This window comes from Rhopalosiphum padi, chromosome 3, assembly GCF_020882245.1.
Source record: "Rhopalosiphum padi isolate XX-2018 chromosome 3, ASM2088224v1, whole genome shotgun sequence".
NCBI classification, from domain to species: domain Eukaryota; kingdom Metazoa; phylum Arthropoda; class Insecta; order Hemiptera; family Aphididae; genus Rhopalosiphum; species Rhopalosiphum padi.
The window spans coordinates 57,008,550-57,026,889 of NC_083599.1; the positions used below are offsets into that span (position 1 = coordinate 57,008,550).

The 18,340-nt window shown below is 24.7% G+C and overlaps 1 protein-coding gene across 3 annotated transcripts in view; it reads right to left on the minus strand.

Moving 5' to 3' along the window:
* Nucleotides 1-3,479: 3,479 nt before the first annotated feature.
* LOC132924370 (tubulin polyglutamylase TTLL5) overlaps nucleotides 3,480-18,340 on the minus strand; it is a 33,906-nt gene continuing 19,045 nt past the window's right edge. For 2 of the 3 annotated variants that reach the window (XM_060988645.1, XM_060988647.1), the window contains exons 3-12: nucleotides 18,083-18,296; nucleotides 17,725-17,990; nucleotides 11,878-12,080; nucleotides 11,389-11,572; nucleotides 11,141-11,322; nucleotides 10,898-11,077; nucleotides 10,727-10,811; nucleotides 9,434-9,596; nucleotides 8,665-8,828; nucleotides 3,480-6,931 (exon numbers count right to left, since the gene is read on the minus strand). In XM_060988645.1, coding sequence (XP_060844628.1) covers nucleotides 6,814-6,931; nucleotides 8,665-8,828; nucleotides 9,434-9,596; nucleotides 10,727-10,811; nucleotides 10,898-11,077; nucleotides 11,141-11,322; nucleotides 11,389-11,572; nucleotides 11,878-12,080; nucleotides 17,725-17,990; nucleotides 18,083-18,296 — 1,759 coding nt within the window. In that variant the 3' untranslated portion in view covers nucleotides 3,480-6,813. The remainder of the gene's footprint in view (nucleotides 6,932-8,664; nucleotides 8,829-9,433; nucleotides 9,597-10,726; nucleotides 10,812-10,897; nucleotides 11,078-11,140; nucleotides 11,323-11,388; nucleotides 11,573-11,877; nucleotides 12,081-17,724; nucleotides 17,991-18,082; nucleotides 18,297-18,340) is intronic. The other variant, XR_009661315.1, reaches the window with a different exon arrangement.

Sequence of the window (18,340 nt, forward strand, 5' to 3'; positions counted from 1 at the left end):
TTTTAATAATATTAAATTAATCAATTTACGAACTCGGACATTTTGCAAACAGACGCGTAAGGCGTGACTACTAACTACGTAAAGTTACTTACAGTATATGGAAACTTGAGTTGGGTACTGCCAATTGACGAATATTAGCAGTCGATACCTACTTATTTACATACTTATTTTAAAAACAAGTGAGGTATGCCCAATTATAAAATAGGCACCGATTTCAAACTTGTAATATGTACAATATTATACTCGTATCTTGATAAAAAACTAAAATATCCAAAAAAGCCAACATTCGTGCACAGATAAGTCTTTACTTTTAATTTTGACAGTAGAACAATATTCACTTTAATCAGGCACGGCGCTAAGGTGGGCAAGGGGGGCTTTAGCCCCCCTAGAAAACAGTTCAGCCTCCTCGCCAGCCCCCCACTGAAAAATATGTACGATGTATAATAGTCATAAAATATTATAAATTATAATAATTGAATTAATGAAGTTTGAACAAATAACATCTTTGGTCTTTTTATTATGGATTAACCTACTAGTATTGTCTAACAAGGAAAAAATGTTATTACCTTTATTGAGTACTAATTACTGGATGAAAATAAACAAACAAATGTATAATCATTGCATTAAAGTTGAGTCAAACAAATTCATCTGTTCATTACTAAACACAATTACTTTAATTTATATTTATGAAATGTAAGTAAAAAAAAACAAACATTCATTCACAAAGGTATGTAATATTAAAGTAATAAAGAAATTGTCATTTTTGTACATCATTGTTAATAGAGTTGTTGAAGGTCTGTGATCAAAAATGTTCTTAGATAAGGTACATAAAAAATATTTGACATTATTCTTAAAACATTTTTAACTATTCAAAAGTTTGTACTATAATAGTTAATAGCTATATTATGTTTAATGTTATGTTATATGATACGAAAATATTTATATTTTATTTTAATAACCTCATTGTTTGCTGAAAAAATCTTAACCCATGTAAAAATTGTTTGCCCCACTCTGGCCCCCCCGGAAAATAATTCTAGTGCCGTGCTTGAGTGATTGACTTTAATATTAAACTCGACAACACTAAATCGTCTAAATCGGTTTTACTGAAGGAAAATTTGTAATGTTGTATAATATTTCAATGTTAGTAAGACGAAGACAACACACACGGGATACGGGAATGTATAACAATAATAATTATTAGTGAATTTATTACCTATGTACTATGTACATAAATATAATATAATTTATTACTATATGCAAGCATAGTTATAATTACGCATATAATTAGCCGACCTGTCGACGACAGATATCTTATTGGAAACCACCTGTGTGACTGTCTACAAATAAAATACGTGTGTCTATAGTAATAGTGTCAACTAATGTAGTAATGTTTGGAATAATACTATGGAACTTCCATAGGTCTTATCAACCGTAAATATATTATTATATTATGGTATGCACAGTATATATTATACATACATATTATTATTATACATATTTTTATATATATTATTATTAATTATTATACATATATTAAATAATACTGATTTACCCGACACCCGTAAAATTGATCAAAACCGATCTGTGGACACGGACAGCGATCGCCCGCGATAAAATGATCTGTCTTTCGCTATCGGCCACTTACGGTTGTGTACCAAATTTAACTAATTTAAGATGCGATTTTTCATTTGTTCAAATTATTATTATTTAATTTAAGCCGTTGCATGATATGAATCAGAGTTTCGAAGGGTTTATAATGCCGATTGTAGGAGATCAGCCATGCTTTTGTTATATGTATACCTATATGTTAGTGTTAAATTAATGGCCTTTAAAAAAATACACGAAAATACAATAATCCAAGTGATAGACAAGTGATAATGTAATATTAACATCATATATTGTTGATATTAACTTATTTGACAATACCGACGTACCTACAGTAAAATAATTCGCATAAATTATGGCATATTTATGCCTTATGGTCTTTATGGTATTTTCATTTTCTGTAAGATATGTTCTATGTAAAAAGAACAATTATTTGCAAAATAAACATTATTATTATTATTATTATTATTAATTACCTAAGTAGTAAGTAGTAACTAATAAGTACCTAACTTAAAATTAGACTAAATATTTTTAATATTAATTAATTGCGTTTAGAGAATAATTACTATGTAATGGTGTTTTAAGTATGGATGGTATTAAATTTTTTAAATTAAAATTATAATTTGAAAATTTTCTCGTGATATTGATCAATTTCGTCAACATTTTAATTTTGAATACTCATAGTAAAAATTTGAAAATTTAAAGTATTTTCAATATTATTTCAAATATTGTAAAATAGTCTTATGATGACTCGTGCTTATAACATTCTGTTCTTATTTTAAAGCAATAAAACATTTTATCGACATGGATAGAAGAAAAATAAAAACAAATTTACAAGAAAAAAAATGTAACTGAACAGTCAAGTAATATTAACGGTATTTTTGTTTTTGATAATACAGCCGACCATGGACGCTGGACAGACAACCCAATAATTTTGTCATCGATAAAAATAAACTTATATACTTGTATTTATATCAATCGACAGTCATATTATTTATGTCATATAATATATTATGCCAATGATAATATTCGACATCGACAATAATAATAATATTATTATAGAACATTAGTACCAGTCGACCAGCACGTAGGACCATAATAATTACATATCGCGCTTGTACGTTATATCATTTATTAAAAAAAAAATCAATGGTTATGCACTTATACATTACAATATACTATAACACGGAATACCGCTAAATGCTAATAACGAATCGACGAAAATAATATTGTGTGGCTGGCTTATTATAGCTATATAAAAACCGTAACAGGAAAACAATTTAAAATAGATTAGGTTTCAGAAATGAAATAAATATAAAATTATTACCGTTACCGATAGCCAAATATGAAATAGTTGATATTTATTTTTATAATTATGTTTGTATAATATGATATTAAGTTGTTCCTATTGGAATAACAAGTGAACAAATTAATTCTATAACGCATTTTGAAGTAAAATTAATTTTTTTTTAAATAATATCTTCAAAAATATTAACTGATTTTAATATAAGTTCTATTCAAGTTAATAGGTATGAACTTAATTAATTTTTATTCATGAGTTTTGAATTTTAAACTGTTAATTACAATACCTATAGTCACTGACCACTGTAATTTATTCAATAAATAATAATTTAATCAATCATATTTTGACATTTTGTATATTATTAACCAAATCAATAATAATAATGTAATAACTTCTGTACTTAAATAATATAGTTATTATACAAGTTTCATATAAGCTCAGTCAACTGGTACTGGTTATAGTTGCATTACCTATAGTCTATACGATGGTAATACTAGTATTGGTATACCTTTGTATTTTGTAAGAAAGTTGTTATTTACATAAAATAAAAAGGTAATAATTTACAACATAATAAAATTAAAACATAATATTATATATTTTGACACACTATTGTGTATAAAAAAAAATATTGCACAAAATGTAAATAGCACAAAATTAGGTAGGTGATTTCGTACATTTAAATCATTTTTTTAAATTAGGTACAATGTAAATAAAAGCGATACACAAGAAAAACGAAATACAAATTATCACTAAATTCTTAGTCTTAACCTAATTTGATTATTTGTAATACCAAGAATATACTACATTTTTAATTTAAAAATAATGGACATTTTATAAATTTTAATTTAGTAACTATATCTTCACGAACAAATGAACAATCATTAGATGTCAATGTTAAAAATATGAAATCATCGCATGGTTAATCATAATTATAAATTTTAATATTTTATAACTTTAAAAGTACCTAATACTTAAAAAATATTTTGAAACTAATAACTTAGAATATACCTTAGGTAGCTTATTAGTTATTAGGTTTAGGTATTACAATAAAATATGTCAAGTTTATTAATCTAAAGATAAATGATTGTTATACTACAATACTACATAATTTATATAAAATTATAAATTATGATACAATTAATAATAGACCTGAAAGTGAAAGTTTCAAGCATTCAAGCTATAATTAGTATTTATTTTTTTTAAATATATTTGTACATTTTTGACTAGGCAATCTATGTTAATACATTATAGTTACGGAGAACACTATGATTCGTGATGTTTCTCTTAAGAAAATTAAAATTATTTATTAATTAAGTGACAATCTCAAAGGATAATGATTAATGACTAATGGGGTACAGAAATACATAAGCATAGAGCAATATATTGTAGGTGTTTAATTTTTTTTAATTGTAACTCTGCTTTAAGTGTGTCAATGTGTATAGATATAGTTGCGCATTTAATGTTTAACAAATTAAAAATGTGCAAAAATGTTAATGTATTTATATAAAATCACAGCAATTAGACTAGAAAAATATTAATTAAATTTAATAATTATGATTATAAGTTTTACTTATGAATTATGACTACATCTATATAATTAAATTATGATTTTTATCAAATTTTATTTTAAGATAATTTAATAATAAAGTATATTTAATTGGTCATTTTTGTCAATATTTTAAGTTAAATACAAAAGATACGATGATGGTGATTAATTTATCTGAATAGTAAATAAAGGGGTAAATAATTAACCAAAATTGATCCAACTAAAAATTACAAAAGTTAACACACTGAATGAAAATGTTTTTTTTTTGTTTATTGTTAGAATAGTAGAGCTATCTATAGTTAAAATATTTTTATGGTTGGCATTTTAAATTTAAACGTACATCAATATTATGTTGGTGTATTTATATAATTATATCACAATGCTTACTCCTATTTTTTTCCATATTCATTGTACACTAGTATATAATGTAATATATCAAAAAATATTACTTTATAATGTTAATCTAGGTAATTAAAATTCAATTACATGAATATATTATACTCTACTTAATTCACAAACTAAAAAAAAATATATTAAATAAATACATTACAGTACTTTATAAATGATAAGATATAGAAACCTTTCAGTAAATGCATTCAGTTTAACAGTAATTGCACAAAAAACCTCAAGTGAGGTGAAAAATAATTTTAATTAATTTGCACGAAAGTTTGAATGATTTCTAAAATTATTGAACGAATTCCATTTAGAACACATTTTAGTTAATTATTAGAGTTGCTTAATTAGTACTGACATCTGATCCAACTATAATTACTTAATTATACATTATATTATTATAAAAGTAAAATATTATAATTATCAAAAATTATTTATTAGATTAAATTCTTTGGCAAATTTGTTTGGTGACTTGGTGTAATTTAGCAAATACAAATAGAATTTAATATTTGTATTTTAGGAACATTGAAAATGTTGGCATCTCATAATTGTCAAATTATTATAATAGTAATAAAGTTTTACTAATTATTTTATATTATGAACCTACATCATGAAAATTTAGTTTTAGTTTTACTCATAATATATTACCTACTGTATTCATTAAACATTTTTAGAAAATAAAGCTTATTTTAATATGCCTGCAAAATGAAGATTTTATTTATACATAATATAGACTAGACAGTAGAGACTACACACTACACTGTTTGTCTAAATTAATAAATAAACCTGTGTAAATATAGACAGTATAATAATATAGTTATGGTGATTAGCAGACTAAACATGAATTTTAAACGTGAAATTTTAGTTTCACCATTTTAAAAATATTACATATTATACTGATGAAAACAATAGTGGTAGACAATAGTTAAACAATAGTTTAGTCATATTAGGACTCAAACCATAAAATAAATGTTATGAAAGATAAAAATATTAGCCTGTAATATTTCAAATTGAAAAAAAAAGTACAATTTTATGTACTCAACACTATTGTTGTCACAGACATTAGAATAATTAGAACAATGAAATAAATAAGCACGTTTAGTAACCAAACTGTAGTAAGCTGAATGGAAGAAAAAATGTAAAATTATTTGTATGGTTTTTTGGTTTGCGTTAGGCAACAACAGACTGCTCAGAGTAATTATTATTTTCGTTATAATATTATTTTGAAATTGGCTCATTTTAATTTTACCAGTCTTATTAATAAAATACGTAAATAGCATTAAATACAATTATTATATTAATTTTTAGATTTTAGTGCGTTTAGATAAACGGTACACACTACACACGTTCTAAATCGCGAACAATAATCGCTCAAAATAGTATGCGTGTACTTGGAATATTTAGATTTCGATATCCAAACAGGGAATAAACAGGCGTGTTCGGTCACGTTCGAACGCTAAAATTAAACTATGTATTTCCAATGTACATTATATACCACATATTCACACGAAATGTTTTCAATGCTCTCTTTTATAGGCACATTTATTTATTATTTCACATGAGAAAACGGCGTGGCATGACTAACGGCTAATGTACCTAAAAACATAGCGCGTTCACGATTTTAAAATGCCCACGCGAGAATTCGCTCCGTGGTGCCGTGTGTAACCATTTAATGATTATAATGTCAATTTTATCAAAATATGTTAAAATTATTATATCTAAGAAAAATTATTGCTAATAATTTAAAGCAAATTTAAGGAGAAATACATGGGCATATTTGAGTTGTGATCACGGGGGGGGGAGGGCGAAATAAATTGTTCTTGTATACAAACTAATCAAACGGAAAATTGATTAAATAAATTATTAATTAATGTATTTTTTAGTAAAAAATATGAGTGATGTGAGGGCAAAGCCTCCTCGTCCCTCCTCAAATACGCCCTTGGGAGAAAATAAGCATTGTACTTATTTATTTCCAAACTTTTGATTCTAATGTTTTGGCATTTTTAATGTCATTCACCGGGTGTATTGCAGACGACAAACAATTATGTTTCGAATTATTGATAATTTCTTCGATATCTTCTTTCCTATAAAATAAACATACAAATCATACAATATATAAAATGTATACATTAATATTTTAGACCCATAATCGATGGAACTGATGGAAGCAAATATATATATTATATATATACATCAAATGAGTGAAATAACAATGAGAAATTGAGAAAGGAATAGCCAGCGTAATTTCTAGTGCACTACAATTTGCTCGTCTCGCCTTACTTTAAATGCACTTTAAAAATAATATTCGTTTTATATTCGACATTATATACATCAAAATATTTACAAGAATATTCAACTAAAATACCTCATAGAAGTTACGAGTATAATTTATTTTTTTTCAAAAGACGATATTATTTCAAAAACATCATGCATAAAAAATCAGTTAACACGATCTACTGAATAGTATGTTTTGATATTTCCCTAAATGTGTTACATTTGAATACAATGATAAATTATTGCCTACGAAAAAACGATTTTGAATGAAAGAGACAGATGGAAAATTACATTATTATTTTCTCGAAGACACGACACTCAGACACCCGCTTTCGTTGTCTCAGTCTTAAAAGTGTGTAACATGGCAACACATTTGAGCTTTCAAAATAAATTGTTGTTTGAGTGAGAATGGACCTATTTTAAAACTTAAAGATGGTAATAATAAATTAAAAAATTGTAATAAAACTGAGAACTGACTTACAGACACAGATCATATTCTTACGGTATTATATGAAAACTGCTAAAAATAAATTTGACTTGTTATGCGCTTATATAAGATAGAGACTTTAAATGCCCACGAGTGGCGTCCTCTTAATTCGGTAAAGAAGCATAATATTTAACATAAATATTGCATGAAACTTACTAGTACAATAAGTACAATTATACTTATTTAAATATAGGTACATATTTTATGTATAAAATATAAATACCATATAAAATTAGTTTAAATATTTTAAAAAATATACCTAGTGTGTATAAAAATTATAAATACGTAATGTAAACAGTTTTAACTTTTTAAGTCCTTAAATTTATATTTTTTGAATTACGACAAAATTACTAAAACTGTGAGAAAAATTTGCTATTTTACATTCAAACATTAAATTTAATAAAAAAAACATCAAACACTTTAAAAAAAAAGTAGTCAAGTGGGTTCCGCTTTGCTGTACATTAGGTATCGAATAGGTTACTATTATGGGTATGTTAAATTTTAATTCATTGATATATCATATTATGTTACTATGTAAACTCCTATAGGAGTGTTAAGAGGACGCTACGTTTGCATGTGTTGTCTCCCTTTTACAAATGTAAAATATAACAAAAACTATTTTGCGCGGGTTTAAACTATCCAGACTGCAATAATAGTTAAGATTCCAACTTAATATACAATAGAGTATATACTTTTCTTCCACATTATCTGCGAAACATCGTTATTATTAATTTTGATATCACTTAAACAAAAAAAAGTTCTAATTGTTTCAAAATCCATTAGTTTTGTGTTTTTCAAACTTCAATAACTTTTTTTGTAATTTTTAAATCAAAAAAATAAAAGATATTTCACAGCCAAAGTTCTCCTTGTATGTAGTGAAAATTTTGTTTTTTAGTTATGACTTATGATTGTAACCTTCTCGGTTCTTTTCTGCGTAAATGCAAAACAGTTATTCCTTTATTACATTTTGTAAGACGGAGACAACAAATGTGGTTGTAGCGTTTACTTAAAGGTAGTAAAATACGTTATTAATTATTATAAAAAATTAAAAATTACCCGGCATGCATGAGAAATAAATTAAATAATTTATGTGGCAGGCAATTCTTTGTAGTTTCCTGGGTTGTATACATCACAGTATCATAGTTGTATTTCAATAAAAAGCTTTCCAATAGTTGAAGTATTTCCATTGCTTTTTTATTTGACAATGAAGATTTAGAAACCTATAAAATATATAAATGAATATTGTGAAATTTATATTTTATAAAGATACAAAAATTCCAATATAAAATATGTATGACCTATCAACAAGACAACAACAATTATGAACTTGTGCCGTTTTTCAATTAAAATAATTTTAAAAACCAAAACCAAATACATTATAATCAATCAACTCAATTACAGGATATTAAAATGTTGTTATAAAATTCCAATAAATTAAAATGTTTTAAAAATGTTGATAAGCATTAATTACATGTAGGTCATCTATAAATTATATAAATAATATAAAAAAAACTATAATCTTTTTTTTATTGTGTGTAATAAATAATGAGTAATGACAATATAAATTAAAATATTCAATTTGTTTAATTTAATTTAAAACTTAACTATTTATAAAAATATAATATTTAGTTTATAAATACGTGAATTGTTATAAATAATTATATTGGTAATTAGTTCTTAATATAAGTACTAATAATTATCATAAAATATTTATCAATCAACAATTATCTTTATTTAAAAGAACCAATAATGTTTAGTTTGAAATACGTTAAAATACTTTCAAAAAAAAAAAACATAATTTCATATATTATACTAATTAACTAACCTCAATTTTTAAAGGAACACTGAGGTTTTTTGAAGCTTTTATTAAAAACATCAAAACAAGATTACTTGATGGATTGTCATAATTTTTCTCCAAAGCACATTTTTTTAATAAAGCGGAGATGTAAGTCAAGTATAGAGCAAAGGTTTGCCGAGCCTGTAGATTACTGTAATATAAGCAAAGAAAGGTAGACATGGTAATAGTTAATAGCTAATAACTAATATAAAATATACTATGTTAACATGTACATGTGGGTTAATACATTTTAACATTATCAGAGAAAAATATTCAAAAAAGGACATTTAACCAGTGTTAATTAACTTATAACTTTTAAGCATAATAATATACCTGTAATATTATCAGCTCGTTTAGATTTATAACATTTATTTATTAATTTAGTTATTTATAGATATAGTAAATTATGTATTTATATTTAATTTCAAAATAATTAACTTAAATTTTTTAATTTAAAATGTCAGCATAGAATATGTTTTTTTTAATGTCCGTGAAAATAATACACTGAAATAAAAATATATCTAATAGGCTACACTGGCTACAGTGAGTATAATTTCTACATTACTATTTTTTTCTTAAATCTCAAAAAAAAATATATTTTTTATGAACAGGGACAAAGGAACAAGGTCATTTTGAGGAGTTAACTTAGTATATTAGTAATATTTAGCATGGACTTGTTTTGAAAAGTTTGATAAAATGTGCTTTTAAACAATCTATAATACTTTCCGAGTATCAAATATAGGTTTGAAATATTAAAATAATCACCTGCTAACATTTAGACCATTTAGTATGAATATTCAAGTATGTCCTATGAAAATAATTAATTGTTGTCTTTTGAGTTTTGACCATCATAATAATCATCAATAAGTTATAATTGATCATTGCTATTGGAACTAAATGAATAATTAATGTATCCAATAAAATTACAATATTGTTGCATAAAGTGATTCGTATATAATTTAAAATATTCTGTGCAGACATTTTGTTACCATTTGAAATTAAAAATAAGAACTTTTTTTTTTAATATAAAAATATATTAGGTTGTACATTTTAAACAAAATTTTAACAGAAAGTAGTACTAAAATATAGACTAAAAATATATCTATTGTATCGCAAAATGATCACTCTTTATTTACATAATTACATATATATATAATTAAATATGGTTAATAAGTAGCGTATAATAATTAATAGCTCATTCATAAGTATAAAATGTACATGTTTAAACATAATCTATACAATTTAATAATTTATACAATAATATTTTATTTAAATATTTACCTGAATACATATCCATCATTTAAATATTTTACAATTGCTTTTTTTAACTTTAACATATCAGTTGTTTGGTCTGCATCTTTATTGTCTAAAATATTAATATTATTATAAGATATTTTTTTATTCACTTATAAATGGTATATAAAATATAATTAATTGTATAATTGTATTAACCGTTAAAGTTTTGCTTGAAATCTTTTAAAGATCTTTCATAGCGATCTTGTCTGTTAATATCCATATAAAACGAAGAATTTTCGTTAAATAAATGATCATTTAAAAAATAATTATAATTCCTTATTAGTTTTATATAAAATGGCGGTATAGTAGATCCCCTAGGAATGCCATTGATATTATCTGTAAATAAAACATTATATTAATTGCTATAACATTTATTTTAAATTAAAATAACATTTGTACCTAAGTAAGAGGAATATTTTTTCCATGATAGGTTTGTAGGAAAAATCCGTATGAACCCTCTACTCCTTTGATTTTGATCTATTGTGTTTTTCAATAACCGTTTTTCATCACTACTGAGATTATTAATATTTATATTCGCATTTGTTTTCCTTGGAATATCAGATTTTGGTCTTCGAACATTTCTATAACAATAATCAATACATTACCACAATAAAAAACAAATGTCTAAAGTTAAAAATTAAAATTACCTGTGAAAGTTGAAGACAGTAGGGTCAACGATTGGAATACCAATTAAAGTAAATAAATCACATAACATTGAACTCTTAATACGAGAATCAAGTGCCGAATCTATCCCTAATGATGGAGATAGGTTAACTTCAAGCAGCCATGGTTTTAACTTGTTGTCCACCAAAATATCAAACCCGTATAGTTCTACAAATGTAAAAATAGTTAAAAATAAGTACACTCGTAAATTTACATAAATTCATTAAAAAAAAAAATAACATTGGTCTCTTTCCTTATATTTTTAAATAACACGAAACCAACTAATTTTTTTTTGAATTTAGGTAACAGAAAATATTTAAAATTATATTAAATGATAAAATTTTAGCTATCAAATTAACGCTAAAAGATTACTTGGCACTTAATATGTGTTTTAAATTGATAATTTTATTTTTAGTCCCTCTCCCTTTTATTTTAGAACTATTACTAATACAAAATACCAAAAAATTAATTACCAAAACAATTTTGACTGTGAGGTACAAAGCAATTGATTGCTGGTAACATTTGTGCAGTAGCGCTCATTATTGTTTTAACTACAATGTCTTCGATTTCAGCCATCAAAGTTTCAGTATTAATAATATATTCTTCTCTAAGATGGTTCAAAAGAGCACTCATCGACCACTTATGGCCTACATTTTCTCGTTCAGGATCCGAATTCCTAAATCATAATGGTTAGTAATAATATATTTAAATAATTATATATTATAATAATGCAATTCTTGAAAATCTTCTAAAAGTAAATTACTTATCTTCTCAAAAAGTATTAGTTAAGATTTTGGGTGAAAATTTCTTCATATTATGTAGTATATACTTTTAAAATTCGATGTACGTATACAGTAAAGAAAATTATAAGTGTATGCGCTATGGTCAAACATAAATATTAAATAATAATGCAATACAATAATATAATATATAGGTATATATAGCGAATAATATATCTTTTCTTATGTAGGTATTTATTTTTTAACGTCTAAAAATATAATATTTTGTGCATGTCGCACACTCTCACTGCGCATTTAGTACCTATTTACTAGTATTCACTATTTTACATTCAACATAGATTGTAGTTGTGTTTGTGTGTGATGCACTATATGAGCGTCCGCCAAATTTCAACACTGAACACAGCCATCGGCAATCGGTTAAACTTATTGAACATTTTTAAAGTTAATATAAAAATGTGCGGACATGAGATTGAGTTAAATATTAGGCTGTGAAAAATTCAACCCTCCCCCCAGATAACACCAACAAGACCTAGGCCCATTTTATTATTTTTATCATAGTTTATTCTAAGATAAATGGTTCAAGATATTATTGTGTTAGTAATTGGAAAAAAATTACAAAAAGTTAAAGTAAAAGTTAATGTTGAAAATTAAAATAATTGCGTCGAACTACTATAATATATTAATTAAACAGGATTCACTATTATTTTTTCGACTTAACAATTATAATGTATTCGTAGTTAACTTTTTCCAACAATATATTATCATTTTACTATACATACCTATAAAGTAATTATTTTGTATTGTCGATTATAGTATGAGTTATGACACTATGTTAAATAATTATACATGTTTATATTGGTTAATTATTACATACGTAAGTAAATGTTATTACTTTATAAATTTAAAATTAATAAAATTATATTATATTTGCTACTAATCATGTACACATCTTTGCAATAACTACAGTCTACAGTAGTGTGTTTAATTTAGTAAATCAAATTAAAAAAATTGAAATAATTTCATTTTTATATATACCATAACCATATAATACATTTATATTTATATACATAGCATATATTCTCCAAACATATATTAGCATATTTAATTTTTTTAATCATGTAGCCATACCTATTTTATTACTATAAAATATTATTGATCTTTACGGATAATTTTTTATTATGCTCATTAATTTTAACACAAGTTGGTATGTATATGCAGATAGAGTGATTTAAAAGTTTCAAGTAACTCAATTGGATATTAAAAATAGTATTAACCTTCCAAGTAAGTATAGATTTTCATTTTATTATTTATATTTAGTATTCACAATGTAGATACTGACGATGCGAAAATTCAAATAGTATTAGTAATTATTGGAATATTTTTTTGTATATATAGAGATTATTTTTTACCATCATAAAAGTTAATTGATTGATTTATACAATTCACAGGCAGTAATCGATGACAAAAAGTAGGCATCAAAAGAAATGCTTTGTTTAGTAATCTATATACGAGTATTATCTTAAATTGTAACATAGATATATAGATATATAGATATAATTCGTCTTTATCATCTTTGTATAATATGTTTATGATTAGACATTTAGATGAGTAGTAAATTCTATGTCCAAATGATTTCTAATTTCGTATGTATTTATGTCATAACGTTTCATAAACAAGTATCTAATAGAAATGTTTAAAATTATATGTACAATTTAAATATTAAACTAATTGATATATTATAACGACATAAAGTAGTACGTATTCTATAATTTAAGATATTATATCCAAAATATTTGTCTAAAAAATATGACATTTAAATGTGGATTAGGAGCATCGAGCATAATATGACGTGTTATCTAACATTTTATACTACTTTTATTGAAATATTCCATGAATTTTTTGTGTTTATATTTATATTTTTAAATATACAGCTCTATGCATTATACCTACATAAATTAATAATATGCAAAAAAAAGGTGAGGAGGTAAGTGGGTACTGCTCTGCTGTACAGACGTACTCATCAATGAATATATTAAATATGAATTCAGTTGTATAAACTATAAAATCACAGTATAGAAAAACGATGCTGAGCGAAAATGGTTCGTAGACTGCCACTTGTTACTAGTCTATTTTACTCAATATATAATTTTAATTTAATTGTAATTAGTACATAAGTAATACAAGAAGGTTAAATCAATTTTTACCAAAAATATAGCATTTAAAAACGTCATTCTGTATAAAAAATTAAAATATAATAATATATTTTAAAAATGTCAAGTACTCACAAAAACATTTTTTTAATTACAATAAAATAACTAAAAAAGTTGTTATTTGTTTAGAAATCTACTTTCACCAAAATTTTAACTTAAAATATCTGTAATAAAATACTATATTTTTAGATTATTTAGATTTTTTGGTTACACTATATGAACATTATGAACTATTTATGAAAAAATTTTTTTTTAATTCTCAATACTTACGTAGTTATAAAAATTGAAAATTGTATTAATTTTTGATTATAAAATAATTTGCAAATTTTTGAGAATATAATGCAGTTTGTTAACATTTGAACTTTAAACGCGTATAAAAACTATAACGAATGTTACATAACATTTTAAAAAATTTTCATCATAAAAATAAAGGTTAATAAAGTTTTTTGACCCAGGAAACATTTTTCAATCGATATATTATAACATATTTATACAAAAAAAAATCAAATTTCATCTAAGATCAATAAATAGTTCAAAAACAGTCAACATATTTCGTGTGGAAGTTCTCTTCTCAGTGAACCGGTCTGCGGCGAATAGTCCGACCGATGAAACTTTATTAACGGTCGCGACGAAGTACCTGCTTCAGATATTTACATAAAGATGTTATTGAATTTCGAGTTACGTAATAAGTTAACATAATATGGTAGGTATAAATATATATTGTTATAATAATTAAATACTAATAATATAATAAATGCAATATTTTTGGGAAAAAATATACCATCCTACTATAATACTAAAAGTAAAATAAATGACTAATATATCGTATTCAATGATATATTATAGAATTAAAATCTAACACACTCATAATAGTGACCCACTTGAAACATAATATGCACATTGCACACGTATTAATAGAATAAATCAGTCTACAGAATGCTGTATAATTAATTTAATATTTTTTTTAGTGCTCATATTATTTTTCAATTCCTTACGTTGTAATTATGCAATTACATGAATAAAATATTTATCGAGACAATATTTGTGTGGAGTGCCAAAACTTAAATAAAAAAAAAAATTGTCGGGTCGTTAAATACTGAATTAATATATTACGTAAATCTTAATTGGTTAATTTCAACAACAGTATTATACAATTATAAACGTAAATATGTTTATAACAATTAATAATTTTGATAAAATATTTTATTTTAAAATGACAAATTTGGTATAAATGCCAATCTTAAACTTATTTTATTTGAAATTATTTTTTTCTCCAAATTCATTAAATTTTCACTACCTAATTCGTTTACAATTATTACAAATTAAACACAAACAGATGTGAAATTATATTATACCCACGTGTCTTATTCCAATACGTTGTTTTGTACGGTGTGAGTATGGTGGGTGCACAGGATACGTGTCACGTGTTGTAACGTTTATAATAAGTAAATAAGATAATAATAAATATGTCTAGGACTTATCGATAACTATTTTTAATTTACTTATTTGTTGTTTGTCGTCTGTCAACGTTTTCTAAACTATTATTATATTTGCCGTTTTATTGTCATTATATTTTACATTTTGCCCGATTCTGGTAATATTTTTAATATAATATGGTACATACTCGTAACTAAAAAATAATTATTTTTATATTTATTTTAAAGAACACAAATTAGAGGTAAAAAAATCAAAGTCCCTTTTCAATTTAATTGTGTTGGACGATTTTTCTCATTTTTTTTTTTTAAATTTGTCTACTCGTCTAGCATTTAGTTTATTTATGCTTCACCATTGGTAGCTTACATTGTACTAAATATATTATAGTATACAAGGCCACTAGGGTCTAGGACCTAGGTTACCTTCTACAATTTTTATTTTATATTTATCCATATTTTTTATTTCCATTATAGGTTTATCATTATTATTGTTAAAATATTGATAATTGTATTTTATTTTGTACTTTATATTATAATTCATTAGTAAAGTCATTGATTATAAGCAGTATCGGCGCCAGATATTTTTATTAGGGGGCGATACTGGGCTAAACTTTTTTTTTGTATGGCATTTATGTATGGATACTCGATTACCTCCCATTAATTGGTTTATACCATATTTTCAGGAAAGTATTGCTAAAAATGTTTTGGGTATATAATATGTTATATTTCGGAAATTCTAAATAAATAATTAAAAAATACCTACTATATTATTATCACAAAAGAACTACAGTAAAACTTCAAATTTCCTGTTCTCTTTTATTTGTATAAACGAAAAATTTTTGTTGACAAATATTATTTAAAACATTAAAACAATTAAAACGATTAAGTAATTGAATTTTTCAGAACTGTTGATAATAAATTATTTCAATATATATAAAAAAAAAATATTTCCAAAAACGTTAATATTTTTTGAGAAAATGAGTATTTACCTTCAAAAGATTCACCTTGAAAAGTATGATACATAAATATAAATATTAAATTATAATGTACAAACTACAAATTATAACATAATATTGGATTACACTGATGTTAAAATGTATAATCTTATTATTTTTCAAATCATTTAATTTGACTTATAATTATTTTTATTTACCAAAACACCAAGCCGCCGTACCTGACTACTCTCTGTATTACAAATTCGTAATATAACAAATTTAGTGCTGGATACGTCGATTTGCTATGTTGCCATTTTGGACTGTTACATCCAAGCGATTAGGATTTTCAGTTACTACTTACTACTGTTACTAATTTTATCAAAATAATATAATTTAGAGATAATAATAATAAATACGAGTGGAACACTAGAAAAATACTTTAATACAAAAATAGTTTAATATTTTGCTATTAATAATTGCTTTCAAACGCAAAACTATCTATGGCGGGCAAACATCGCGTATTTATTAAAAATCATGGAATGCTCGTAAGCTCTAAGCCGGTACTCGACGAATATTCGTTAATCATTGTACTATATGAGTAAGTCAAGTCGTATAGGTATAGTATGTAATACGTATTTAATCGTAAAGAGATTATTTTTACTTGTTGTGGTTTCCCATCAGTTGTCGGTAAAAGCAACATACAAGAGTCAAAGACATTACCATAATCCATACGAGATTACGATTTACGAGTCGCTTACAAGTATTATAGGAAGGACATTATAATCACAGTCAAAATATACATGAGGTATAGCCGTATAGGTATTGGCCGGAATACACAAGGTGGTGGCATCGGTTTTACGCGTTTGACAGAGACAACACAATATGCTGGTAGGTACGACGTACTCAAAACAAAAGAAAACAAAATTTTAATTAGCTAAAATAAAAAAAAAAATTCAAAATAAAATATAATACCGTGCATTAACGAATGAAGAGTTTACCTACCTAATATAGCTTGGGCTGCTTTTGTTGACACTATAGTTGCAGAGATGCATTCGTCGATTATTGATTCGACTTCTATCACAAACATATTTAACAGTTGCAAATCTAACTAACCCTTCTTCGTACAAGTATACAACAAGTGGATTGAATGATGTAACTAATACGTACAGACGTAAATCCCACTTATATCCATTCACCAACAGTGGATTGTCAATATACTTGGCAACAACGACATTTTCCTTCAACGCCGATTGAGTGTCCTTAAATGACTGCAAACAATATCACAATATTATTATTCAGGTGTGTAATAATAAATGTGTAACTAATAATACAATAACAGCACACGGTTTTTAGAAATTACATAATCAATAATTGTTATTCCTCTTCCGCGAGATAAATCGAAAGGCTTTACAATCCATAAACCTCGATGTCGATACTGGTTCGAAATAAATCTATTGTAATCTTTAGGCATAATGTATGTTTCAGGAACAAAAGAGAACTTTTTAATTCCATTGCGATGGCTCATAGTTTCAATATTTTTGTACAATTTATCTTTACGAGTCAATTCACATGATCTAATAGAAAAATATATTAATTATAATATAGAGACTACAGAGTA